The sequence below is a fragment of the Capra hircus genome, chromosome 11 (genome assembly GCF_001704415.2).
Source record: "Capra hircus breed San Clemente chromosome 11, ASM170441v1, whole genome shotgun sequence".
NCBI classification, from domain to species: domain Eukaryota; kingdom Metazoa; phylum Chordata; class Mammalia; order Artiodactyla; family Bovidae; genus Capra; species Capra hircus.
The window spans coordinates 5,122,163-5,149,449 of record NC_030818.1 but is presented as its reverse complement, the minus strand read 5'-3'; the positions used below and the strand labels follow the sequence as shown (position 1 = coordinate 5,149,449).

General features: G+C 44.5%; 1 protein-coding gene and 1 non-coding gene across 3 annotated transcripts in view; both read left to right on the top strand.

Moving 5' to 3' along the window:
• The window catches only part of AFF3 (AF4/FMR2 family member 3), a 576,000-nt gene continuing 549,396 nt past the window's right edge, over nucleotides 684-27,287 (top strand). For both annotated transcript variants that reach the window (XM_018054921.1, XM_018054920.1), the window contains exons 1-2: nucleotides 684-728; nucleotides 876-995. In XM_018054921.1, coding sequence (XP_017910410.1) covers nucleotides 943-995 — 53 coding nt within the window. In that variant the 5' untranslated portion in view covers nucleotides 684-728; nucleotides 876-942. The remainder of the gene's footprint in view (nucleotides 729-875; nucleotides 996-27,287) is intronic.
• Nucleotides 20,539-20,609, top strand: TRNAC-GCA. The gene has a single exon. It is a non-coding gene; the product is annotated as a tRNA-Cys (tRNA).

The window sequence follows — 27,287 nt, the reverse complement described above, 5'->3', positions numbered from 1 at the left end:
ATCCCCGACCCCCTTGATTTAACGTAACTTATTGGCTCCAGATATTTTAAGCGGTTTGTTTACGGCGCTACTGCAGGCTGCACCGCCAACTCGCTCCGCGCCTGGAGCCGCCAGGGCATCTCCCAGCACCCACTCAGGTCGGCAGCCGCCCCATCGCCCGGCCCGCGGCGGGGGGCGCCCGGCCGGGTCAGGCGAAGACCGGACCCTCCCCAAGAAGTGTGTGCCCCCGGGGGTAGGGGGGAGGCCGGGCGGGGCCGGGGCAGAAGATGCGGCAGCCCAGGACTAGCTCTGCGTCCCCGACCCTCCGCGCCGCCGCCCGCCCCTCGGCCCGGCTGGCCGGATCGCGCCGGGCGCCCCCGGGAGGCCGGGGTCGCGGCGCGGAGCGGTACGCTGGGGCCGGGGCGGGCCGGGCGGCGCGGCCTGCTAGCGGTCGGGACCCGGGGGAGCCGCGCGGGGAGCGCAGGGGCGCGCGGGGCGGGCGCGGCGCGGGGCTCACGGCGCGCGCGCGTCTCGGCCTCGCCCGCGCACACGCGCCTCCCGGAGGAGAAAGGCGGGCGGGCGGACTCGGAGCGGCGGCGGCTGCAGCGGGCCGGGCCGGGCCGGGCCGCCGCGAGGGCGGGAGGAGGGGCGGGCGCGGGGCGGGCGGGGTGGAGGGGGGGAGGAGGCGGTGGCGGCGGCGGCGATCGCGCCGCTCTCTGCGGTGTGTGCCTGCGCGAGCCGGCGAGCGGGTGAGTGCGCTGGCCGCCGCCAGCCGCCCGGCCGGCCCCGAGGCGGGAGGGGGGCGCCGGGAGCCCCGAGCCGGGGGCGGGCGGCGGGCGGGCGGCGGCCCCTCCGGCGCGGCCGGGATGCACCTTGAGCGGCGCCTTTCGTTGCAGCGCGCGGGCGTCCCGATCCTCGGCGGCGGCGGCGACGGCGGCGGCGGCGGCCCTGACACCTCCCACCATGGACAGCTTCGACTTAGCCCTGCTGCAGGAATGGGACCTCGAGTCGCTGTGGTGAGTCCCCGTGCCCGCCGCTTGGGCGGGCGCGAGCGGCGAGGGGAGACTGTGGCGGCCCGCGCGCCCTCACCTGGGTCGGGGGTTCGGGCGACCAGCCACCGTGGGGGCGGGGAGCGTCCGGGGCGCCCGCCGCGCCGGCTCCTTCCCGTCTCCCCCAGGGGGAGGCCGGGCCGCCCGCTTGTCTTCTCGGCCCCCGTTCCCGTCTCCTCCCCGCGGTGCTGTCGGCCCCCAGCCCGGGGGCCGGTGATCTGGGGAGCCAGGGGCAGAGCGCAGCCTTGATAATACACCGATTTCTAGAACGTGTCACTAGTGCCGGGGATCCACCCCTCGGTTCCCCCACCCCGCCCGCGCACCTCTCACCTCCCTTCCCTCCATTTGCGCACCCCGTCGTTCACATCAGCGACCCCCTGGAGTTGAGGCTGCTGCCCAGCGCCCTTAGAGGATGCTCCAGCCTCCCGCCTGTCTCCGCCCGGTCCTGGCGGCCGCAGCCGTTCTATCTCTCCCACCCACTCCCACCCGAGATAGAAAGTGAACCCGAGGGCAGTGGGGCGAGTGCTTCTCCGTGCGGGAATTCCGGAGGCCCTGGCCTTGGGAGACTCATTTCCTCGAGGTTCGCAATCCCTTTGGGCTCTTTCTTCACACCTCGCCTGGCCACACTCCTCCTGTCCCCGCTCCAGCCCACTGGCGCCCCGTGTGTCCCTTTATTCCGCGCTCACGGCTCGCAGCTTGGGGAGCGGGCGGCCTGGCGGTAGCCCTCGGGGTTCTGTGGCTCGGGCTCCTCACATTGCGGAGCTGCTGTAGGTAAAGCGCCGCTGGAAACAGTTTAATTCTAGTTTCGGGTGTGTTAAAAATCCCATTGGCTGCTTCCACATCCCTCTTATCCACCGCCTCCCCCCATCTCCTAAATGTTTCCAACCAGCCCTATTCAGGTGGTAAAATTACTGCCTGCATATTCCTGGAGGAACTTGTGTTCTGTTTAATATTTACGGAATGAACATCTGTGGAACAAGCATATTAACTGCATTCTGTTCTGCCTCTGGAAATCGCTTATTGTAGAGCTGAGGTTTGGTTCCCCCCATCCCTTTTCTTCTTTAATTCAGTAAAGAGTTCACATGCGTCTAAAACTGCAAGTGGTGTGCACATGAATATGCAGTGTGCAATTTTACAGCTGAACTGCTGTTTGATTTATAGACCATATAGATGATTTGTGGATATGTGTATGTTTCCCTTGCTTCATGCTTCCAGGGACGACTCTGTCGAAAACCAGGTGTAACTAACTAAACTGGACACAAAGCTAGTGCATCACCAGTTTCTTATAAAAGATACGAGGCTGAGTAAGTGCAGCTTGCTCTGCATAGTGCTGACACCTATAAAATACACGAGGATGGGCCCTAATGTAATAAAAGTTTTATATATTACACTGGAAACTTCAAAGAGTCAGTGTAAAAAGAATATGAAACATGTTATTACTCTATAAAAGTCGCTAATTACTGTGTTGTTGCTTCTGGGGTTATTTCAGTCTTTCATTTATAGATACTTATTGCTTTACAGGTTTACACTTTGAAATGTTGGTTTCTGGCACAAATTCAGTAGGTTTGGAGATAGAAACTGTGCTTTAAAAATGACTTTTGCTTTTAAAAGGCAGTTTTTCAGTCAAAGGAAAGAACTTTTTGTTTTGGTAGGTTTGTAGGCTTCTTGTCTGCTTGCTGACTCAAAACTGAAGCCCCCTTATGACTCTTACAAGGGATATTTTGAAATTATCAGTCATAATCTGTGACTTTTCCAGCACATGCCTAAGCTCTCTTTTCCTCTGCATCTTTAGTTTCTGGCTGAGTTACCAGGAGCACAGTTACACAAAAAATGTCTGTTGAATTGACTTGAAATTTACACTAGCTACAGTACTTTTATTATTTGAAAAAATTAAAAAATAAGTGGGTTTTTTTTTTAAGTTGCTGTACATGCAGTCAGATTTTAATCAATCCATCAGTTTCTCTTTGGCTTATGAAACTGTGCAGGCTTTCTTGATTAAAACATAGTAGAACAGTTTGGCTTGACTGAGGGAGCATTTCTAGTTTGCAGACGCAGAAGTTACATCTTCTCAGAGCTTATATATTTCTGATCAGTTAAAGCGAAACCAAACTCCTTAAGTATACATTTCTAACATGGAATGGATGCTATTTTCTAACTCAGTTTTATGGTTGACTTTTACGTTTTTCTGTTTTTAAGTTTATGGTTTACTTTAAGCTTATAGGTGACCCCAAATAACTAACATTTGATTACATTCTGTGGGTCAGAACATTTTCATATCCATTGTTTCCTTACTTGAATCTCATAGCAATCCCAGAGGTGGTAAGTGGTGGTAGTCCCATTCTGCAGATAAGTAAATAGAGGGCTTGAACTGTAGAATGACTTTACTGAGACCGTTAAACAAATGACAGCAGAATTTTTAAACCAACATTTACCAGAAACTTAGCCAGACATGCTCTAAGTACAGTGCACATACTTAGCATCTTTAAACTCTTTTCTAAGTACATTACATGTCTTAGCTCATTTAATTTTCACAACAACCTTAGGGAACAACGAAGTACTGTTTTTATTCCCAGTTTACAGATTGGGAAATTGAGGGTTGGGAAGATTAGCTGACCTGCTCAAGGTCACACATCTAGAACTGGAGGAGCCATGTTTGAACCAAGCATTAATTTCAAAGCTCAACTTTTCTGATTTTAAATCCAGTGTATTTTCTAAAGTATTCCCATTTATGGGAATGCAGATGTATTCCCATTTTATGAGGGCAGGTCTGGAATTTGTTACAAAACAGAATCTTGATGAAGATTCTGATATAATATTAAAGAAAGAGAAGGTCAGAGCCCTACATTATATTAATTTAAAATTAAAGATTTGAAAACAAAATACCATGATTTAGGAAGTTACATCTGCTGCCCTATTTGAATTAGCTTATAAAATGTGTATAAATTTAAAATAGAGTCCACTAAAACTTTCTTTCCTTAATCCCCTTTAGGAAAACACTGTTCTTTAGGGGGGAGGGTGGGGGCGGAGAAGGTACTACGGCAAAAGAGAATGGGATTTTAACAAACAGTGTTTTCACTGCTGGACATCATTTTCCAATAAAACAAATTTGAGTTTATTCGTTGTGACTGTGCCTTTGAACCTGAGCTGGCTTAGTCTAGTGGTCACTGAAAGCATCCCCAAATGACTGCAGAGACAATATGAACTAAAGAGCCCAGTACTGTTGAATTTAATCTCCTTTGCTTCCTTGCACACCCTTTCCCGTCCTCCCCTCCCCTCCAGAAACCCCCATTCTTTTTTTTCAAGGTTGGGGGGGAGCGGAGATTTTGAACCTGAATCATCCAGATAGCAGTTTCAGTTTTTCTTTTCAGCCATACCTTAAAGTTGAGAAGGGCTGCCCTTATTCCCACTTCTGCTTCCCATTTCTGGTTTGAAGCAGGAGTGGAGAGTTTGGAGCAGGTGAAGGCGTGCATCCTGTGCCCAGCTCCCTAGCTTTGTTCTTAGAGCTGAGTCCCTGAAGAGCTGGGGATTCAGTAAGTTTACAGGGGCAGATGCGTAGAGGAGCCGAGCCCCTTCTCAAAATCCACCTCTGTCCCCTCCGTCCCCTCTTCTTCCAGTTCTCCACGAGCTTTTCATCAGCTGCTGGGCATGTACGCCATTCCTCAGGGCCTTTGAAATAAAGACCATCCCTTTGAATGGCGTAACAGTTGCTTTCATTTATTCACTTAACACATTGTATTGATCACCTCTTAAAGACAAGAGCTTGTGCTGGTTACCACAGGGGATGCAGAGAAGAGTAAGCCGTGAGTTGCGCGTGTTATTGTCTCGTGGAGATGAGACAAGTACACACATATAAAAGGAAGGCTTCAACAGTGGTGATTCCGAAGTGAAAAAGACCATATTTGGGACCAGAGTGGGTGGGTGGTGGAGGAGGGAAAGAGGAGAAATCGAGTTTAAAAAAAAGGCTTCCGTGGAAAAGGTGGCCTTTGAACTAAGCCTTGAAAGATGAATGGGATTTTTACAGACGGTGGGGGTGGGGTATTGAGAGGACATAGCGGCATCTTGGGCAAAGAAAGAACTGGAACAAAGGCTTTCATGGTGTCTCTGAAAGATCCTTTTATGAGTCATGGTGGAATTACCTATACCAAGTATTTCAAAGATTCAGAACTCTGTAATCATGACGTGCTTTCAGTGACCGAGATAAGCTTTCCACACTGAACTTAAGTCAAAATTGTATCTAATCTCCGCTAAGTATAGACACATGTTAGTTACTGGGGAGAAAGTCTGTTGGAATAAAATAGTCAATATTCAGATCCCTCTCTACTCCGCCCCATAGCTTCACATGGCCCAGAATCCATTTCTTTGGGTTCCAATAGGCATTCTACTTTATATGCTTTCCAAGTGGAACCTTTGAAGTTGTAATGAATGGATCATATCATGCTCATCGGTTTGTTCAGTGAGCATTCACAGAGCATTAGGCAGCCTCTAGGTTAGGTGTCAGGGAGCGGTTGCTTTCACAGGTTTTCTGCCAGGACTCACCGTAGCAAGTATGTTTAACACTGCAACCTACCACATCATTTGTGTGCCCACAGACTCAGAACTGAAACAAGTGTCACAAATAACACTTGCCCGCATTATGGGAGATGTACTTTGGTATTTTATATTCTGTTTTTTAAAAATTTCTTATCCATGGGTTGAAACCTGTAGTTTAGGAGGAAACAAAACAAAACAAAACAACAACCCTACTGTAGTAATTCAAAGGACAGTGGATTTGTAGGGAACTTGAAGGAGAATAAGCCATTCAGATCAGTATTTGCTATAGGAAGAAGCTGAGGCTGCCCTGTTGCGGGGGAGGCAGGTTTCCTTCGTGGCTCCAGCCTCAAGAGCTCGCCTGCCAAAGCAGAGACTTGAGTTCTATCCCTGGGTCAACAAGATCCCCTGGGTTAAGAGGGAAATGGCAGCCCACTCCAGTATTCTTGCCTGGGAAGTCCCAAGGACAGAGGAGCCTGGGGGCGACAATCCATGGGGGTCACAAAAGAGTCGGACACAACTAAGCGGCCGAGCAACCACAACAAGGGTAGGGGAAGAGACCTTTAGGGCAGAGGGGCCTTGAAAGGCATCCTGGAGAAGTGGACTTTCAGAAGGAGAAGGTGAAAGGGAGGAAAGTCCATATGGAGGGAAGGTTGTGACTAGAAATAAGGAGGGAATAAAGCGTGGAGCTTGTTGGATGAAGTTATTGACTATTAATAACTCAGCTGGGGCTGGACTGCACCCCTGTAGGGGGACGGGGAGCCAAGCGGAGGAGCCACTAATCGCGTAGTCTCCATATCTTCCCAGGAGCGCCGGCGGGCCTATTTGGTTGTCTTAAAAATCAATCACCTTCTTCCAGGCCTCCTTAGGCTCCCCCCATGAGGGGTCAGAAAGCAGCCCCTCATTCCTGATATTGACCCTCAGCCCTTTCCTCTAGCTCCAACAAAGCAAACATTTTCAGGCCTATCCCCACTCCTGTAAAGCTGGCAGCAATTTATCAGGAGAGGCGAAACTGGTACCCAGCACCTCCACTGGGCGTGGCCTGAACCCCAGGCGTGCTGGAGCCCATTGGTCCAGAGCAGTCCTGTTGGCTGCGCTCCTTCTCATTGGCCGAACGTGGAGAATGGTTGGCTGCGGGGCCAATCATTGGCCCAGAGCACGCATGCACAGAGCGTGGAAAAGGGCCTCCCCAGGTGCAGGGGAGAGAAAGTTTACAGCAGAGTGGCTGCCAGGGCCAGGGCACGAGGGCTGCGCCCTTGGAGGGGCTAGTGGCCAGTGAGAGGTGGGAATCAGAGCAGAGCTGAGCGCGGAAGCTGGGGGCTGCATCCCTTTGTGGTTCCGTGAGTGGTGTATCTTGGAGGAAGCCAGGATGGGGTGGTGGGGGAGACTGATTAATTCAGGGCGCTGAAGCTGAGGACCCAATTTCTCAAACTGGGTGTCAGGATGATGGGGGGGATGCGCGCTGGATGTGCAGACGAGCTTTAACCAAGGGTTTTAACCAAGTGCCTTTTGATGACGATGAAAATGAGTCTTGTGTGCGAGGAAATGATTCCTTCCTGTGTTCCAGATTCTCTTCTGTGAAAATGTAGGAGGGTTATAAAATGCTAAAAGTCTATTTCGGGAGAATGTCCTTGTGAACCAGAATGGATCTAATCAATGGCACTTTAAATTTAGCAACTTGAACGAGGCCCTTTGGCATAATTTTGGTTAAAAGAACAGTCAAATTAAGAAAAAACTCTCTAAAAACGAAATGCAGGATTTTTTTCTTTTTTTTTTTTTTTGTAGTCGGGGGGATAAAGCTTTGGTGGCAAAATCAGGGCCATAAAAGATGATTTTAATATCATTTAATGATAACATAATGTTTTCTTGTTTTGTTTCAAAGTGGAACCCATAAAACTTATTTTAGTGTTGTCTCTTCTCTTTTGTTTGGGAATTTAATGGAGGTTTCTGAATTCAGCTGGCCCCAACCTTGCTTTCTGTTTGGCCCTGGGCAGCTCAGGATCTTTCTCATTTCCTATTCTCAGTCTTGTTTAATCACTTATAAAGTGACGGCACTTATACCGGCCTACCTCATAAGGCTGTGATGTGAAGTAATGAAAGTGTCAATTGCTCCGTGAATGCCACACGCGGTTCTTTTATGCCCTTCACTTCCTTCAGAATGTCTCTTTATCATAAACAGGGAAGGATACAGAAAGGTCACGTTGGGTCAGGTCATCCATCTGGTGCAGGCTCCTGTCCCTGGCAGTAGGACCCAGGGACCTTTCTGAGTAGAGGTCAGGAGTTTTTCTTAGTTGTACATCACGGTTGAACAGACAAATATGTCCTCACTTACAGTTGTACTAGTAACGTGTAGATATATTAACCATTACATAATCTTTGATGTTTCGCTGAGAATGTATTGAATTACCACCCATTACATCAAATGACTTCATTTGGCTCTGTGGGTCTCATTAAATTATGTCAGGCTAATCATAATTTAGTTTCAGTAAAAACAGAATAACACAGTTATACCAGGATGAGAGGGTACCACACCATCCGAGGAGCTTAATGGGTTTTAGTCTCTGGAAATGAAATACCTGGGGACGTGAAATACCTGGGGATATGATAGGGGCTCTGAGTGTTCCCAGGTATTACACTGGGTTGTCCGAGGATGTCATTGAGGTCCGTGGGCGTGAGTGACAAGGCTGTCTCGGAGAGTATGGATGACCTGTCCCTAGGAGGCTGAGACCCCCTGCCAGGGACTTTGTAGAACGCGTTTCCAGAGTAAGTGGACTGGCGGCAGGAAGTTATCTCTGAGTCCTTCCAGCCTCACAATTCTGCGATCATTCCTATCACACGCGAGCAGCAGTCAAGGAGAGCCATAGTCATTCATTGTGCTCACTTGTGTATTTTGCAGTTCCTCCACTCGCGTGTGGAGAAGGGCGTGGAGGGTACTCAGGCTTCTTTGCATTAATTTCCTCCCAGGAGGCTCGTTGTTAGCCGAGGTAAACAACAGTGGCTGTAATTTGGTGACCACACTAACAAAGCAACTCAGTTTACAGCTATGTGCTTAACTTGAACTGAAATCATTTTATTTTTCCTGTTTTTATGGACAGGAAATTATTTTCTGAAAATCCTCTGGAGGTTGTCATGGGAGTCTGTTAGTCTTAGGTAAATTTTTCTTGTCATACCTGCCCTGTTTACCTGAGGTATAAAGTGACAGACCAGATTTTCTGTCAGCGTTCATTGAAATGATAATTAGTTACCTGGCCATTTAGATGGAAAAAGGCTTTATTCTAGTCAACCATCAGCAGTTCTGGGGAAATAATCTGTCTACTTTTGTTTTAGAATTTCAAGATATATTTATTTTTCTAGAAAATGTATCTTGAGGAAGAAAAGACTTAGGGCTTAGAAAATAGTTTTGCAGTACAAAGGTCCATATAGTTACCTATCACTCAGGCCAGCGCCTCTCAGGGTACCTGCATCTAGATAACTTGCATCTCGATAAAATATAGATTCTGATTTAACAGGTGCAGGGCAGGGTTGTCGCTGTTGTTCAGTCACTCAGTCGTGTCTGATGCTTTGGGACCCCGCTGCAGCACACCAGGTTTCCCTGGTAGGGTTATGAGTCTGCAGTTTTAATCAGCTCCCAGATAGAACTGCTGGTCCTTAGACCAAACCTTGAGTAGCAAGAAGTAAAAGAATAAACATTCCTTTGAAAAGAAACTCTTTAAAAATTTTGCATCATCTTTTTGTTTTGAGAAGGCTCTGCATAATAACATTACAATTCCACAGTGCTGGGAGGTTACATTTTGATGCGGCATTTATTTTATTTTCGTGAGTCTTCCTAATACAATTTTGATAAATGAGGGGGTGGTTAATTGTATCCTAGTGGGGATATAGTGGGAGATAAACATAAAAACCTAAGTAAACAAAGTTTATAATAAACAGGCTAATCACTTTTTATAGCCTTACAGTTCTTGTCAACCCTTTAGAGACAGTCCTTCTGTATTAGGAGACAGTGCTTTGAGTGACTGGATTTAGAATTTTACAAATACTCTGTGTTTCTCAGGAATCTCACAAACATTCCTGTAGGTGCCCAGGACTCAGACCAAATGATCCCATTCTCTTTAGGAAGAAACTAGGGGTGGGCTGGTGCAGGGAGGTGGCAGTGATGGGGGAGGGGGTAACTATTTGCAGAATTACTGCACTACCCTGTGGCCATAGCTGCAAACTGCACCTTTCCCAGTGTCCTAAAAGAAATCACAGCTCAGCTCCAGGTGGAACCCATGGTGGGCTCAGAGCCTCTGGGGGGACCTTCCCTCGCTCAGCAGAGTGCCCGAGTCCATTAGGCAGTCAGACTTAGCTGCTGTTTAGCCATGTTTAATTTCCAGTCCTGTTTCATTAGAAAAATAAGTGCAGATGAGACTGATTATGTGAGTAAATACAGCGCAGTTGACTTTGAGTGTACTGTGAGCTTGGCGGGAAGTTTATTTGCTTTATCTTCTTAATGAGGGTGTGTGTGCATGCACACACATACACACACACAGATTTTCCTTCTCTGAGATAGGCATGGAGGACTGTAGCTGATCGGAGCAAGCCAGATTGGGCTTCAGCAATTGTGACTATTTCAGATTTGGAAGGCAGAGCTGACTTTTCAGGAATAATAGTGACTAGTTTAAATTGTGCAGCCTGAGACGCATGTGACCCCCTCAGAGGAAGTGCTCCCCGTTGCTTTTAGCCTGTCGTTTGGGACAGCACTTTGCGTTTGTGCTTTTAGTGGCTGGAATATTGCCTTCTACCTCATAATCCATTGTTATCCAATTGCATTTAACCATTTCCTATAGTAGGGAACATTAGATTCTGTGTAACTTCTTCAGATAGGGAATAAGTGAGAAGGAAACAGCTGCCCCCAGGCATGGAGACAGATCAGACCCAGCAGAAGGAAGCAGGGGTTTGGTTATTGCTTAGATTTGTACTGTTATCATCAAATTAATGTATTTTCTCTCACTTTGGAGAAAACATTATTTAATGACTATCAATAAAGATACTGATAACGGAATAGCCAGGTGATTTGCACAGCTTCCCCAGTCAAGGAGGGGAGGCTCTCAGAGTCAGTGGTTTGCTGTGTTGGGTCCTCAGTGGAAACAGTGACAGATTTTATTTTCTTGGGCTCCAAAATCACTGTGAATGGTGACTGCAGCCACAAAATTAAAAGATGCTTGCCCCTTGGAAGAAAAGCTATGACAAACCTAGGCAGCATATTAAAAAGCAGAGACATTACTTTGGTGACAAAGGTCTGTATACTCAAAGCTGCAGTTTTTTCCAGTAGTCATGTACCGATATGAGAGTTGAATGATAATGAAGGCTGAGCAAGAAGAATTGATACTTTCAAATTTTGGTGCCAGAGAAGACCCTTGAGAGTCCCTTGGACTGCAAGGAGATCAAAGCAGTCAATCCTAAGGAAATCAATCCTGCACACTCATTGGAAGGGCTGATGCTGAAGCTGAAGCTCTAATACTTTGGCCACCTGAAGAGCTGACTCATTAGAAAAGATGCTGATGCTGGGAGAGATTGAAGGCAGGATAAGGGGGCAAGAGAAGATGAGATGCTTGGATGGCATTACCGACTCAATGGGCATGAGTTTGAGCAACTCCTGGAGATAGTGAAGGACAGGGAAGCCTGGCATGCTGCAGTCCATGGGGTCGCAAAGAGTCCGAAATGGCTTACTGACTGAGCAACAAACAATAACAGCAAGAAGAAACACCCAACTGTTCCTTTGGAATAAAAAAAGCAATTGATAGTGGTCAGCTAAATTCTGAACTTTGGCTATGTAATTCCAAATTGGGGTTTGACTGACGAGATAGGCTGGCCTGTCTCTGCGGTTCACTGAAATAGAGGCTCAGGATCCAGAATGGGTTGGTCCATCCACTTTCTGAAATGTGCCACTTAGCCCCTCTTGTGGTCCACAGCAGCAGTGGAGATGAGGATTCCTTGGATGGGAGGGTGTAACTTTAGAGACCCTCTGAGCCAAGTATGTAAGCAGGCTGTAGCATCAGCAGTGATGGGGAAACCATACCTCTTCAACAACCTCCGTATATTAACAGTTTTCTCTCTTTGGTGGAAAATTGAACAGTTAATAGTTGTATGGCTGTGTTGTATGGCTGGCTGGCTGTGGAAGTTCAGCATGAAGCCTTTGCCTGGCTCCCATTTTCTGGGCTCATGCTAGGGTGAGGAGGGAACATCCATGCTATTCCCAAGCACCCTGATCATCTGCTGGTCATAATATTGGAGCTCGGGGCAGATGTTGCCTGCAGAGGCTGCTGAGTCCTTCTGAGAATCACCTCCATGTGCCAGAGTGGGCGGCTCAGCTGGACTCTCGTGTGTGTGTGTGTGTGTGTGTGTGTGTGTGTGTGTGTGTGTTTTCATCAAAGGTAGATCCTTCTCCAGAATATGGTATGGCTTCTTCTGAGAACTAAATCTTTTAGGTGACTTTCCTTTAGATTGTGTGTTTGTTTTTCAGTAAGTAGACTTTAATCTTTTAGTACGAGCAGAGTATCTGAGAAAAGTATCTTATGGGAAAGCAGTGAATTTTACATACCACTTTAGTCCCCGCCTCTCCCCTCCTACCCCGCAAGTTGAATGAAAACTTCAAGGCTTAGTTAACAAGTTCTGAATATGGAAATTAAATATTTATAGTAGAAAAAGGAAGTATGGTAATTTCATTTCTACTATTTGGGTAGATAATTAGTTACATAAATTGATTTCTATTCTTTTCTTTACTGTTATCCCTCAGCAGGATAAAAGTAATGTTTTAACATCCTGAAATAGTATATACAATAATCTAACACAGTATGTATGCCTAAGCTGCTCTTCATATCCCTCTTTCTCTAGATTTATAGGTTTCTGGATTGAGATTATTAAGCCAGATGCAGAAATAAGCACCACATTTTTAGCCCTTGGTGTTTGTGTACTTAAGCTTCAAACAGATTATTTCAAATAATCTCAGTAGTGTTTGTACCTGTTTTAATAGGGAACCCAGTGGAGTACATTAAAGACTACCCTCTCCATTATGGAGTTTTAGGGAAGAGTTCCTGGGGAAAGTGACATGCAGTTTGAGTTTTGAAGGATGAATTGGAGGTAGGCTAGGAGAAGAGGGCTGCAGGTGCAGTAATGTAAGTAAGGTAGAGAGGTGCAGGGCAGTGTGTTGTGAGTCACTGTGACAAGTGCAAGTGGGTTGTGGGTCTGAAGCATTCCAGGTAGGGAGCAGCAGGAGGGGAGGTTGGGGTGCGGAGGGCCCCACATGGCATTTCAGTGAGCTTAGACATTGTCCGGTAGGCCGGGGACTGCTGTGTGACCAGGGGAGCAAAATGGTCCCACTTATATTTTATTACTATTTCTAGAAGGCATTTGGCATGGGTGAGTCTGGGGGCCGTGATGGGCCATGTCTGGAGGATCAGGTCAGGCAGGAAGGATAGAGGGAAGAGGAGGACGAGAGAATCTGTAGGGAATTACACTGGAAATTTTGCTGATTGACTTGTTGGGGGAATAAGGGAGACTGGGTCAGGGAGGGCGGCAAAGATGCTTTTAGGATGTTTGGCTTGTGTGATGAGGTAGGAGTATAGGGAGGAGCAAGCTGAGTGGGGTGGATGGAGTGTTTGGATCTTAAAATGTTCCATTTGAAATCCCTGTGGACCATCCAGGTAGAGTTGCCTGGAGTAAGTTTGCTATGTGGTAGTGACCTTTTGAAAGAAGACAAGGACAAAATAAATATTTGGGAGTTATCATTATATAGGTGCTAGTGACAGTCATGTAATTGGACACGATTACCTAGGAAGAGGGAGGCGAGAATACGTCGGCTGAGGACCCAGAGGAGCAGTGGGTTGGAAGGCAGTCTGGGCAGGAGGTTGAAGAAACCATCAGAGAGATGGAAGCCAGGAGAGAGTGGGATTCATGCTTTATTTTACGGAACTATAGTTGATTTACAATGCTGTGTTATTTCTGCTGTGCAGCAGAGTGATTCAGTTATCAGTTCAGTGCAGCTCAGTCATGTCCGACCCTTTGCAACACCATGAATTGCAGCATGCCAGGCCTCTCTGTCCAACACCAACTCCTGCAGTTCACTCAAACTCACGTCCATCGAGTCGGTGATGTCATCCAGGCATCTCATCCTCTGTCGTCCCCTTCTCCTCCTGCCCCCAATGCGTCCCAGCATCAGAGTCTTTTCCAGTGAGTCAACCCTTCACATGAGGTGGCCAATCAGCTTTAGCATCATTCTTTCCAAAGAACACCCAGGACTGATCTCCTTAAGAATGGACTGATTGGATCTCCTTGCAGTCCAAGAGACTCTCAAGAGTCTTCTCCAACACCACAGTTCAAAAGCATCGATTCTTCGGCACTCAGCTTTCTTCACAGTCCAACTCTCACATCCATTCATGACCACTGGAAAAACCATAGCCTTGACTAGATGGACCTTTGTTGGCAAAGTAATGTCTCTGCTTTTCAATATACTATCTAGGTTGGTCATAACTTTTCTTCCAAGGAGTAAGCGTCTTTTAATTTCATGGCTGTAATCACCATCTGCAGTGATTTTGGAGCCCCCAAAATAAAGTCTGACACTGTTTCCACTGTTTCCCCATCTATTTGCCATGAAGTGATGGGACCAGATGCCATGATCTTAGTTTTCTGAATGTTGAGCTTTAAGCCAACTTTTTCACTCTCCTCTTTCACTTTCACCAAGAGGCTTTTTAGTTCCTCTTCACTTTCTGCCATAAGGGTGGTATCATCTGCATATCTGAGGTTATTGATATTTTTCCTGGCAATCTTGATTCCAGCTTTTGCGTCTTCCAGTCCAGCGTTTCTCATGATGTACTCTGCATATAAGTCAAATAAACAGGGTGACAATATACAGCCTTGACGCACTCCTTTTCCTATTTGGAACCAGTCTGTTGTTGCATGTCCAGTTCTAACTGTTGCTTCCTGACCTGCATACAGGTTTCTCAAGAGGCAAGTCAGGTGGTCTGGTACTGCCATCTCTTGAAGAATTTTCCAGTTTATTGTGATCCACACAGTCAAAGGCTTTGGCATAGTCAATAATGCAGAAGTAAATGTTTTTCTGGAACTCTTGTTTTTTCGATGATCCAGTGGATGTTGGCAATTTGATCTCTGGTTCCTCTGCCTTTTCTAAAACCAGCTTGAGCATCTGGAAGTTCATGGTTCACGTATTGCTGAAGCCTGGCTTGGAGAATTTTGAGCATTACTTTACTAGCGTGTGAGATGAGTGCAATTGTGCGATAGTTTGAGCATTCTTTGGCATTGCCTTTCTTTGGGATTGGAATAAAAACTGACCTTTTCCAGTCCTGTGGCCACTGCTGAGTTTTCCAAATTTGCTGGCATATTGAGTGCAGCACTTTCACAGTATCATCTTTTAGGATTTGAAATAGCTCCACTGGAATTCCATCACCTCCACTAGCTTTGTTCGTAGTGATGCTTCCTAAGGCCCACTTGACTTTGCACTCGAGGATGTCTGGCTCCAGGTGAGTTTTCACACCATCATGATTATCCGGGTCATGAAGATCTTTTTTGTACAGTTCTTTTGTGTATTCTTGCCACCTCTTCTTAATGTCTTCTGCTTCTGTTAGGTCCATACCATGTCTGTCCTTTATCGAGCCCATCTTTGCAAGAAAAGTTCCCTTGGTATCTCTAATTGTCTTGAAGAGATCTCTAGTTTTTCCCATTCTGTTCTTTTCCTCTATTTCTTTGCATTGATTGCTGAAGAAGGCTTTCGCATCTCTTCTTGCTATTCTTTGGAACTCTGCATTCAGATGCTTATATCTTTCCTTTTCTCCATTGCTTTTCACTTCTCTTTTTTTCACAGCTCTTTGTAAGGCCTCCCCAGACAGCCATTTTGCTTTCTTGCATTTCTTTTCCATAGGGATAGTCTTGATCCCTGTCTCCTGTACAATGTCATGAACCTCCATCCATAGTTCATCAGGCACTATCTATCAGATCTAGTCCCTTAAATCTATTTCTCACTTCCACTCTATGATCATAAGGGATTTGATTTAGGTCATACCTGAATGGTCTAGTGATTTTCCCTATTTTCTTCAATTTAAGTCTGAATTTGGCAATAAGGAGTTCATGGTCCGAGCCGCAGTCAGCTCCCGGTCTTGTTTTTGCTGACTGTATAGAGCTTCTCCATCTTTGACTGCAAAGAATATAATCAATCTGATTTCAGTGTTGACCATCTGGTGATGTCCATGTGTAGAGTCTTCTCTTGTGTTGCTGGAAGAGGGTGTTTACTATGACTAGTGCGTTCTCTTGGCAGAACTCTATTAGCCTTTGCCCTGCTTCATTCCCCATTCCAAGGCCAAATTTGCCTGTTACTCCAGGTGTTTCTTGACTTCCTACTTTTGCCTTCCAGTCCCCTATAAAGAAAAGGACATCTTTTTTGGGTGTTAGTTCTAAAAGGTCTTATAGGTCTGCATAGAACCGTTCAATGTCAGCTTCTTCAGTGTTACTGGTTGGGACATAGACTTGGATTACTGTGATATTGAATGGTTTGCCTTGGAAACGAACAGAGATCATTCTGTCGTTTTTTTTGAGATTGCATCCAAGTACTGCATTTTGGACTCTTGTTGACCGTGATGGCTACTCCATTTCTTCTAAGGGATTCCTGCCCGTAGTAGTAATATAATGGTCATATGAGTTAAATTCACCCATTCCAGTCCATTTTAGTTCGCTGATTCCTAGAATGTCGACGTTCACTCTTGCCATCTCCTGTTTGACCACTTCCAATTTGCCTTGATTCATGGACCTGACATTCCAGGTTCCTATGCAATATTGCTCTTTACAGCACTGGACCTTGCTTCTATCACCAGTCACATCCACAGCTGGGTTTTTGCTTTGGCTCCATCCCTTCATTCTTTCTGGAGTTATTTCTCCATTGATCTCTAGTAGCATATTGGGCACCTATCGACCTGGGGAGTTCCTCTTTCAGTGTCCTATCATTCTGCCTTTTCATACTGTTCATGGGGTTCTCAAGGCAAGAATACTGAAGTGGTTTGCCATTCCCTTCTCCAGTGGACCACATTCTGTCAGACCTCTCCACCATGACCCGCCCATCTTGGGTGGCCCCACAGGGCATGGCTTAGTTTCACTGAGTTAGACAAGGCTGTGGTCCGTGTGATCAGAATGACTAGTTTTCTGTGATTATGGTTTCAGTGTGTCTGCCCTTTGATGCCCTCTCGCAACACCTACCATCTTACTTGGGTTTCTCTTACCTTGGATGTGGGGTATCTCTTCACTGCTGCTCCAGCAAAGCGCAGCTGCTGCTTCTTACCTTGGACAAGGGTTATCTCCTCACTGCCACCCCTCCTGACCTTAAACATGGAATAGCTCCTCTCAGCCCTCCTGCGCCCGCGCAGCCACCGCTCCTTGGACGTGATTCAGTTATACATGTGTATATATTTGTGTTCTTATTCTTTTCCATTATGGTTTGGCATACAATGTTGAATATAGTTCCCAGTGCTGTACAACAGGACCTTGTGGTTTGAAACTGAAACTGTTAGTCGCTCAGTTGTGTCTGACTCTTTGCAACCCCATGGGCAGTAGCCCGCCAGGCTCCCCTGTCCATGGGATTCTCCAGGCAGGAATACTGGAGTGGGTTGCTATTTCCTTCTCCAGGGGATCTTCCTGACCTAGGGATTGAACCCGGGTCTCCTGCATTGCAGGCAGATAGATTCTTTACCATCTGAGACACCTTGTGGTTTATCCATCGTATATATACTAGTTTGCATCTATTCCCACAATCCATCCCTCCCTCTCCTTGCTTGCCCCAGTGGGCAGCTGCTTTAGAGGAGTCACCTAATGTGAGGAGGCTGGGGTGGTTTTTTGATTCAGAAGGAATTGGATGAGGCTACATTGCCAGGAAAAATTAGTGGACTTTTCTCATGGTGAACTGTTGAACACAGATTATTAAAAATGTTTTCAACCAGACAAGACTGACAAAGTCAGGTGCCCTGGAACATTGCTCTGACATTTAACATTGCTGTCCTTAGAAAGGCGCTCATCAGCCCATTTGGCCTTGGGGTTTCTTAGTTTTTCTTCATAAGGAAGTGCAGTGAGCCCTTCACATGTTCGGTAGCTCAATTAATCTTCCTAACCTGTGAGGCCAGTTCTGTTATTCCCAATTTTATAGAGAAGGAAACAGTACCTTGTCCAAAGCGCCACAGATAGTGCAGGCAGAGCTGGGGGTTTAGCCCAGGTGGTCTGGCTCCAAGGTCCTTCCTTGTGGCCATCGTCCTATCAGAAGTTATCTCAGTATCTCTGAATGACAGGCTTAGAGGATATGGGTTCTGAGGTCCCTTCTGACATTATTTGTAATTTATATGTGTATGCATATACATGTGGTCTCCAACAGGTACAATAAGGTATACATGGAGAAACCTCTTGAGATTTACTTTCAGCTTTTTAATTCAGGATGAATAATATACTGTGCCCAATTATTGTATATTTCAGATAAACGTAATTCTAATCAAGCAGGCTTTCCTATGCTAGGAGTGTCTGGAATTCATTGTCATTTTAGGTACTGCTCTTTTTGTCAGCATTTCGAACATATAAAAACTTTGTATCCTCATAAAACTACTAATTTGACAAGTTTTATGGATGAAGAAAACGGTCACAACTGTTCACCCCAGCTGGTCCAGTCTACCCCAACACCTAAATGTAATTTTATTAATAAAAATAATGATACGGTAGACAGGTTAGTAAAGCTACCTTATGAAAGTAATTTGAAACTGTGTAAGTGATTCATTTTCATGCGGAGTTTCTTCTTAGTTTCTGCATAAAGACAGACAGTCTCCTCAAGCTGTGTTACTGCTTCTATGAAAAGTGTTACCTTGATGACATGGAAAGAGTAAATAGGCTTAATTTGTGTCACAAGATATTTGGGTGAAGTAAAGTTAATAGATTCTTGGCATAAGGAATTGTGACATGTTGAAACAGGTGACAAAAAGAATGCCTTCTTTAAAAATCCTTGAACAAGACAGTTTACATTTTAAGGAAAAAAATCTGCTTGGCTGATAAAATTCCAGAACACTGCCGTTTGATAACGGGATGGGCAGAGGTTTGGAGCCAGCATGTGGTGGGTTCTGACTATGCCATTTACAAGGTGTACTACCTTGGGCTAGTAACCTAAATTCCCTGTTTCCTCACCTCAGTTTCCTCATGTATAAAATAGGCAATAATGCCTATGCAACTGATTTGCTATGCAGATTAAATAAGATAATATAGCCCAGCACACAGTAGGTCCTCAAGAAGTGGTAACTTTATTATTCATTCTTTTTTCTGCTGTCTTAATTTTTGCTTAATTTTTTTTCTTTTTACTGAATGTGTTGATTAGCAGTTGTTTTCAATGATTGTATCCATTCTGTGGCTGAAAAGATACTCAGAAGCATTTATGTGAGTCAGTTTGTATCTTAATTTTGAGGTGATAACTTCACCGCCCCAAAGGTCTGTGCTTGAGTTTATCTGATGACTGCAGAACACAGTCTTAGAAGATGGTCTAATACTTTCTTCTCTTGAGGGCAAGGAGTCCTTCTGGCTCCTCAGTGCTAATATTAAACATGATGAGCCCTGTGCATTGTGAGTGCTAAGAACTACCTGTTTTAAAAATTTATTATTTGTGTTTTAGTTAAGATAGAGAACAGTTAAAACTGGAACTTCAGAATTGGTGAAGCAATTATATTATTGTTCAGTTGAGGTGGACTTAGGAGCAATGACTATGGATAGCCCAAATGGCAATATTTATATTCTTTCCTGTCAGTACAGACTGTGATCATTATTTCAGATGGATAACTATACCATGACCTCATATCTCTACTTCGGGCATACCCATATGCTTGCTCCCCAGTCTTCGGTCATAGAATGACCCCCGATTCTCCAATGGGATGACTGTTCCTTGTAGTCTTGGTACAGTGACCCAAGTCATGTAGTCCTCATTTCTGTGACTCCAGATTTCCCTGCTTTCTATTCTCTGGATTTACTTCTTTCATCTGTGCGTTAATCACTGATGTAGAACATGGGAGAGCTTTACATCATATTGCTGGGTCCTGGCAAACCTGGAGATGAGTCATGAAGCATTTCTTTCATACTGAAATGTGAAATCAACCTCCCCTAGGAGCTGTTCATGACATCTCTTAGGTTTGTCTCCCTACAGGTGAGTTGCATTGGTGAAGCAGGTTAAATGTTAGGGCTGCAATTTGTATCCGCCAGCTTTTGTCAGGCGATGCTCTGGTAACAAACACCCCCCAGATCCCTGGCTTCTGGTTGCAAATTGTTGTTCTTGTCCATGCTACATGCCAGGTGAAGGTCAGGTGTGCACTAATGTCTCTTTCATTCCCAGGCCCAGCCTGACAGAGTGCACTCTTCTGAAATATGCCATCCTCTCGATAGAGGGGACAGAGATCTTAGCTGGATGTGGAGTCTGTCATGTGGCTCCCATGCCATTGGCTTAGTAAGTGGAAAGGTCAAGCCTGACCTCAGTTGGAAGGGAAAGTATCCTTCTTTTCCAAAGCAGTACTGCAGGCCACATGCCAGTCAGCAGGGATCCATGTTCTTTTAAAGGGAGGGTGATGAAAAAGTGGAAAGTGGAATAGTCTGCTATGTAACTAATCAGTGTATCTGTGTGTGTGTGTGTGTGTGTGTGCATGTATATGCATACGTGCATGCTCAGTCATGTCTGACTCTTTGCAACCCCATGGACTGTAGCCTGCCAGGCTCCTCTGTCCATGGAATTTTCTAGGCAAGACTACTGGAGTGGGTTGCCATTGCCTTCTCCAGAGGATCTTCCAGACCTAGAGATAGAGCCTGCATCTCTTACACTTCCTGCATTGGCAGGCAGGTTCGTTACCACTGCATTGAGGAAGTCATATATATATATATATATATATATATATATATATATATATATATATATGTATGCATATGTATATGTATGTAGACTTCCCTGGTGGCTCAGTGGTAAAGAATCTGCCTGCAATGCAGGAGACCCAGGTTCGATCCCTGGGTTGGGAAGATCCCCTGGAGGGGAGTATGGCACCCCACTCCAGCACTCTTGCCTGGAGAATCCCATGGACAGAGGAGCCTGGTGGGCTGCAGTGCATAGGGTTGCACAGAGTCAGACATGACTGAGCGACTAAGCAGCAGCATCATGTATGTATGTATAAATGTTTATATGTATATATATACACACACACACATATATATGTGTATATAGTTAATCAGTGTTTTTAGATTAAAGAAAATAGCAAGATTCAGAGAAGAGTTTATAGAACTGTCTGGTACATATTCTTTTATATTATGGAAGATTTCTGCCTTTTGGCCTGTGGTTTTCTTTTTACTGGCATTTATCATCTCTTTTGAATTTTCACTTTGGAAAAAAGGGACGGATGATAAACCCCAGTGAGACGTTTTCATCCAAAGGTCCAGAGCTTCTGTGTTACAGACTTATAATATTAGGGAAATTGTTTTTAAAAATATGTGTTTATTTAAACTTTCATCTCGAAATAATTTGCCTCCACCATGTAGAAAAGAATACTGTTATTCAATTATTATGTCCTGATTTGTAAATTAATAACTTGCCATTGCTTGCCACTAATTATAATCAAGTTGTGAATGAGGAGCAAAATCCGTATACCTTGGAAGGGAATCAGGCAATAAATTATCTGCTTTACAGAAAAAGTCTCATTAATGCCTTCTTTAACTGAAGCTTTACATATAGCTTGAACCTAGTTTTGATGTTTGAAAAAAATTTAAGTAACAAAAGAAGATGTGTGAACCTACAAGTACATGGGGAATGATAAATTACCACTGATGTGAATTAATGAGTGTGTGTTTATCGGGGTCCTAGAGTAGAGGATATGAAGGGAATTTCCTGGATCTTCGTAGGATTTCTCAGAGCGTAGTCATACCCCAGCCCACTTTATTCCTTACAGGTTTTAGAATAGGCAGGGTCCATATTCAGATCTTTAGAAAAGAGCTAATATAATGCTTTTCTGAAACATAGGACAACTTGCTATGTATTTTGGGGTTATGTTACTTAAGAAACATGTTCACTATTATTGGAATAAGATGCTCTTCTACGTTAATTCTAATGAAATTGCAGAAAGAGAGTCCACACCAATATTGTGACGTGCTTAATAGTGTTTAAAATCTCCAGGAGACTGGGCCAAAGTAAAAATATAAACTTTATAAGTGAAAATGTAGTCATTACTTTCAGTTTGTGTGAGCATCAAGATGCAATATTTTGAACCAATTACAACTGGTATATAGTACTTTGAAAAAGACCCATTAGAGAATTAAAACATGAGCAAATTAGTGTTCTTTAATGGGCCTAGCAGAAGATCTTTGTTGCTTCAAAATCTTTTCTGATTCTCATCACTTAACCTTCTTGGCTATATAAGCAAAAGATTTTTCCTTTCACATTTTCTAGAACTGTGTGTATTCCAAGAAGCATATCTCTTAAATAGCAGATAGTTGAAACATCTAATATAAATTCTGAATTTTATATGTCTACATCTCCGATGGAGATGAATGAAAATAAAAGAGCAACCTTTTTAGTTGCCAGTAATTATGTATTGATGAAAATATGGATGACTAATAATTTGTACTGTATTTTTTGTATATTGATCTTTACCCTGCAACTTTGCTGAATGTGTTCATTAGTCTTGAGAGTCGGGGAGTGGTGTGTATGTGTGCATGTATCTATGTATTCCTTTGAATTTTAAATATGCAAGATCAGCTCATTTGCAAATAGAGATAGTTTTGCTTTTTCCTTTTCAATCTGGATGTCTTTTGTTTCTTGTTTGATTGATCTGTTGGAACCCCCAGTACAAAGCTGAATATCAGGGGTGAGAATGGATATTCTAGGCTTGTTCCTGATCTTAGGGGGAAAACTTTCAGTACGATGTTGTCTGTGGGTTTTCATAGATGTCCTTTTTATCAGGTTGAGGAAGTTTCTTTCTGCTCCTAGTTTGTTGAATGTTATTATCATGAAAGTGTTTCATTTTGTCAAAGGCTTCTTCTGCATCTATTGATCTGATCATGTGAATTTTGTCCTTTATTGTGTAAATGGGATTTATTACATTGACTAATTTTTGTATGTTGAACCAACCTCGCATTCCCAGAATATCTCACACTGTCATGATGTATAATTCTTTTGTACGTTGCTGGACTCCTTTTGCTAGTAATTTTGTTGAATTATTTAAAAATACAGACATTTGTCAGCTTCTTTTTTATTATTACAAGCTCATGAACACTTGGGGAGAAAAATGTTGGTACATGACTCCTTAATGGAAATATGGAAGTTTCATTTCTGCTCATACTCTTAATGACTGTCCTTTGAGTGATAATCAAATTTCAATATATGCCTACCTGAGTACTCACATTCAGAAACTTTTATATAATGGTTAGCCAAAGAGCTTTACCTTGAAACTTGCTTAAGAAATTCCCACACCATATTATTTCTTGCCTGACACATTCAGAGTTTAGGTCCTGATCTTGTGAAAGTCACTCAGATTTTTGTTTGTTTGTTTGTTTGTTTTTGGTCTGAATTCTTTTGTTTTTATTTGTTTTTTTGAGTTAAAATATTTTTTACAATGTTGTGTTGATTTCTGCCATCAGTTCAGTTCAGTTCAGTCGCTCAGTCAGGTCCGACTCTTTGAGACCCCATGAATCGCAGCACGCCAGGCCTCCCTGTCCATCACCAACTCCCGGAGTTCACTCAGACTCACGTTCATCGAGTCCGTGATGCCATCCAGCCATCTCATCCTTGGTCATCCCCTTCTCCTCCTGCCCCCAATTCCTCCCAGCATCAGAGTCTTTTCCAATGAGTCACCTCTTCGCATGAGGTGTCCAAAGTATTGGAGCTTCAGCTTTAGCATCATTTCTTCCAAAGAAATCCCAGGGCTGATTTCCTTCAGAATGGACTGGTTGGATCTCCTTGCAGTCCAAGGGACTCTCAAGAGTCTGCTCCAACACCACAGTTCAAAAGCATCAATTCTTTGGCGCTCAGCTTTCTTCACAGTCCAATTCTCACATCCATACATGACCACTGGAAAAACCATAGCCTTGACTAGAAGGACCTTAGTCGGCAAAGTAATGTCTCTGCTTTTCAACATTCTACCTAGGTGATTTCTGCCATACAACGATGCAAGTCAGCCATCCCCACCCTCCCCAGCCTCCCTCGCTTTCTCCCATCCCATCCTTCCAGGTCATCAGAACACAAGACTGGGCTCGCTGTGCTACACAGCAGCTTCTCACCAGCTATCCATCTCATACCTGATAGTGTGTATATGTTGATACTTCTTTCTCCACTCTCTCCCTCCCCCACTGAGCTTAGTTTTCTAATCAGGAAATAGGAATATGAGAAGCAAGTGAAACATATGATGTGAATGTGCTCTTAAGATATTATGTGATGTTAAGATAGAATTGTTTATATTTACTTAGGTATGTAAGTGTAATTACTTAGCAGTGGGCTCACAAACTCAGATACCTTCAGGGACCAAGAAGATGCCGTAATTGTCTGCACGTGCTAAATTGCTTTAGTTATGTCAGACTTTTTGTGACCCTGTGGACTATAGCCAGCCAGCCTCCTTTGTCCACAGTATTCTCCAGGCAAGAATATACTGGAGTGGGTTGCCATGCCCTCCTCCAGGGGACCTTCCTGATCCAGGGATCAAGCCCGCATCTCTTATGCATCCTGCGTTGGCAGGTGGGTTCTTTACCACTAGCACCACCTGGGAAGCCCCAAGGAGAATTGTCTGAAACAGTTACATAATTAGATGCAATGGGGCCTGCGGCCAGTTGAATGCTTGGACACCTTGTTTCAGTACCTTCAAATTTAAAATAAAATGAAGGAAACAAGCCAACCCCCCACTGACCTGGCCAGACATCACACATCTTCCTCTGCGGGATTCCTGGTATAGCGAGTCAGTAAGAGAGTGTGAACCCTGGGTGTCTGGTTCCAGCTCCACCATGGAGAAGTTTCATAACCTTTCTGTTTTGTTTTTTCATTTGTAAAAATGCAGATAATGTACACCTTGCCTGCTCCAAGGGCTGTTGTGAGAGGCTGAAATGAAATAACATGTGAAAACGACCTGAGAACTATTGTCGTTTGCATGTTATTGTTGTTTAGTTGCTGAGTTGTGGCCGTCTCTCTAGGACACGATGGACTGTATGTCGTCTGCCAGTCTCCTCTGTCTGTGGGATTCTCCATGCAATAATTCCAGAGTGGGGTGCCAAGTGGTCTTCCTGATCCAGTGGTTGAACCTGTGTTCCCTTCATTGGCAGATAGATTCTTTACCACTGAGCCACCTGGGATTAAAGCTATATAAATGTGAGGACATTTGTTTTTTTCTGCTTCTGTAAATCTTTGCTTTCCAACAAAGATACTTTTCTTCTTAAGAAGATTCCATAGCTACACATGGAAAACTCCAAAAGGCCAGCTAGTAAAGTCCCCTTTCAATAGTATAAGCTTGGTAATAGATGCAAAGCCCGTTTGATATATTTGCTGGACTTGAATTGTTACCTGCATTTTCCTCCTGACATTGCAGTAAAAAGAACTATGATCTTGTTTTTCTCACCATTACTTTCTCTTAGATATGTGAACACTTTCGACAGTACCAGCAATATGGCTCATAATTCTCACAAACCAGAGATGGAATCTGTAAGAGTCTTCTGTGGTTTCCTTAACAAATAGACAGAAAGTCAAAACTTAAGCTTTCTTGGTTTTCTGGTATTTGAAAGAGTGATATCTGTAGTTTGCGGACGGCAGTAAATCCAGTGCCAATATCTTGAATTGTCTGTGGGAGGTTCTTCTGATGCCTGATGTAACTTGTGGATCAGACTCTGCACAGGGTTTACCTGGCCAGAGCAGCGTCTGTCTCCTCAATCGGCAGGGCATTGTCATAGGAGCTCATGATTACGTTTATTGAACTGTGCACAAAACACTCAGAAGAGGTCATGTGGTCTCTACTCTGAAAACCATGAAGTCTGGTTGGAGCGAAACCAGTGTCCATGAAGTAGCTCTAGAAGCTAGACTCCTAGACTGTTAGGTCCGTGTGGACGGAGACTTGGGGTCATCTCTGCAGCCCGGTTTCCTCACTGTACAGTGAAGAACACCGTGCCCATAACACAGTGTTAATATCCACGGTGCAGTCCAGGAGTTCTTAAATCTAGCTGCTTCCCAGAATCACCTAGACATTCAAAGTCTCTAGGGTGGGGGACCAGGGATTTGTGCTGGCTTACGAAAAACCCGCAGTCTCAGGCGATTCTGGCATAGCCAGTTTGCTTGGATTTGGGAATGGAAATGGTGCAGCTGGGAGTGGTTTTGGAGTTTAAGGTATAGAAATCTCAGTGAAAGGCCAAAGGCCCTGATGGAGAACTTGCATGTTTATGGTCAAGGGATAGGCGAGCTGTTAGGGAAGAGTTGGGAACTGGCGTGGCTAAGGTGATGAGAAAGATGTTTGCATCAGACCAGCCTCTTGTATAGAAAGGGGCTGAAGGGGAGTTCATACCTTTGCTCTGACAAAGAGCTATGACAGGCTCAAAACATTCTGATGTCACTTTAACTTGTGTGCGTGTGTAAGGTTTTAAGAAAGTATTTGATTGCATTACAAGTAATTCTGCGAACCTGAATTCATTGTATTTGACTAAGCATAATTTTTTTCAAGTTTATCATTAGTGTCATGGTTAACACAGGTTTCATTTGGTATCTATGGGAGATTGATTCCAGGACCCCTGAGGATGCCAAAATCCACTGATGCTCAAATCCCTTCTACAAAATGGCATAGCAGGTCGGCCTCCACATCCGCAAGTTCCATATCCAAGGATCCCCGGTTGGTTGAATGCTGCTTCTGCGGAACCTGTGGATACTGAGGGCCACTTGTGTCTTCTGTGCCTTCCCCAAATTGGTTTTAGAGTAACACTGATAATTTTGTGTGTTGCTTGCTGTATCTGTTGGTCATAAAGTAATTGATATGCACTATGCTAATAAATGTGCATAAAGAAGTGTGCTATGGACAAGCAGTGAAAACATGAGCATTTATAAAAAACTATCCTTTGTTGAAAATAATTTTATGTCCTCAAGAAAGTGAGTTATCTTGACATTTTAAATGTTACTAAAGATATATGATATTTTATCGATACAAGTCTTTCATAATAAATTAATGTGTCTAACCAGTGTGCGTAGTGAGACACCGATTCCCTTTTTTGTTAAAAAAAAAATCTGTCCACTGTATATTTACATATTGTTTATAGCTATGTTCATTTCACTGTCAAAATATTGAACATATATATATATATATATATATATATATATTTTGTATTGAAACTATTCCCCTGGCGTGTGAGTTGGTGGAAGGCAGGAACCACCTACTAATGTTGGAGAGCATGGCTCTGAATCAGGTGGTCTGAGTCCGCCCCACTCCCACCCCCCGGGGCCACTGCTACTCACTGGCCATGGATGACTATTTTGTCAATTGTGAACCCTTAAAAAAATATATACCCGCCACAAAGGATTGCTGTCTGGGTTAAATGAGTTCATAGGTATAAACTGTTGTGAGGTTATCTAGTTAATGCCCCTCCTTGTACACCAGAAGAGTCTGGGGCTTATTCCAAGAGCTCACTCAAGGTCACTGGGAAGCTAGAACCTCAGCCAGAACCCAGGCAAAGAGAGGAGACAGTCCGTTCTCT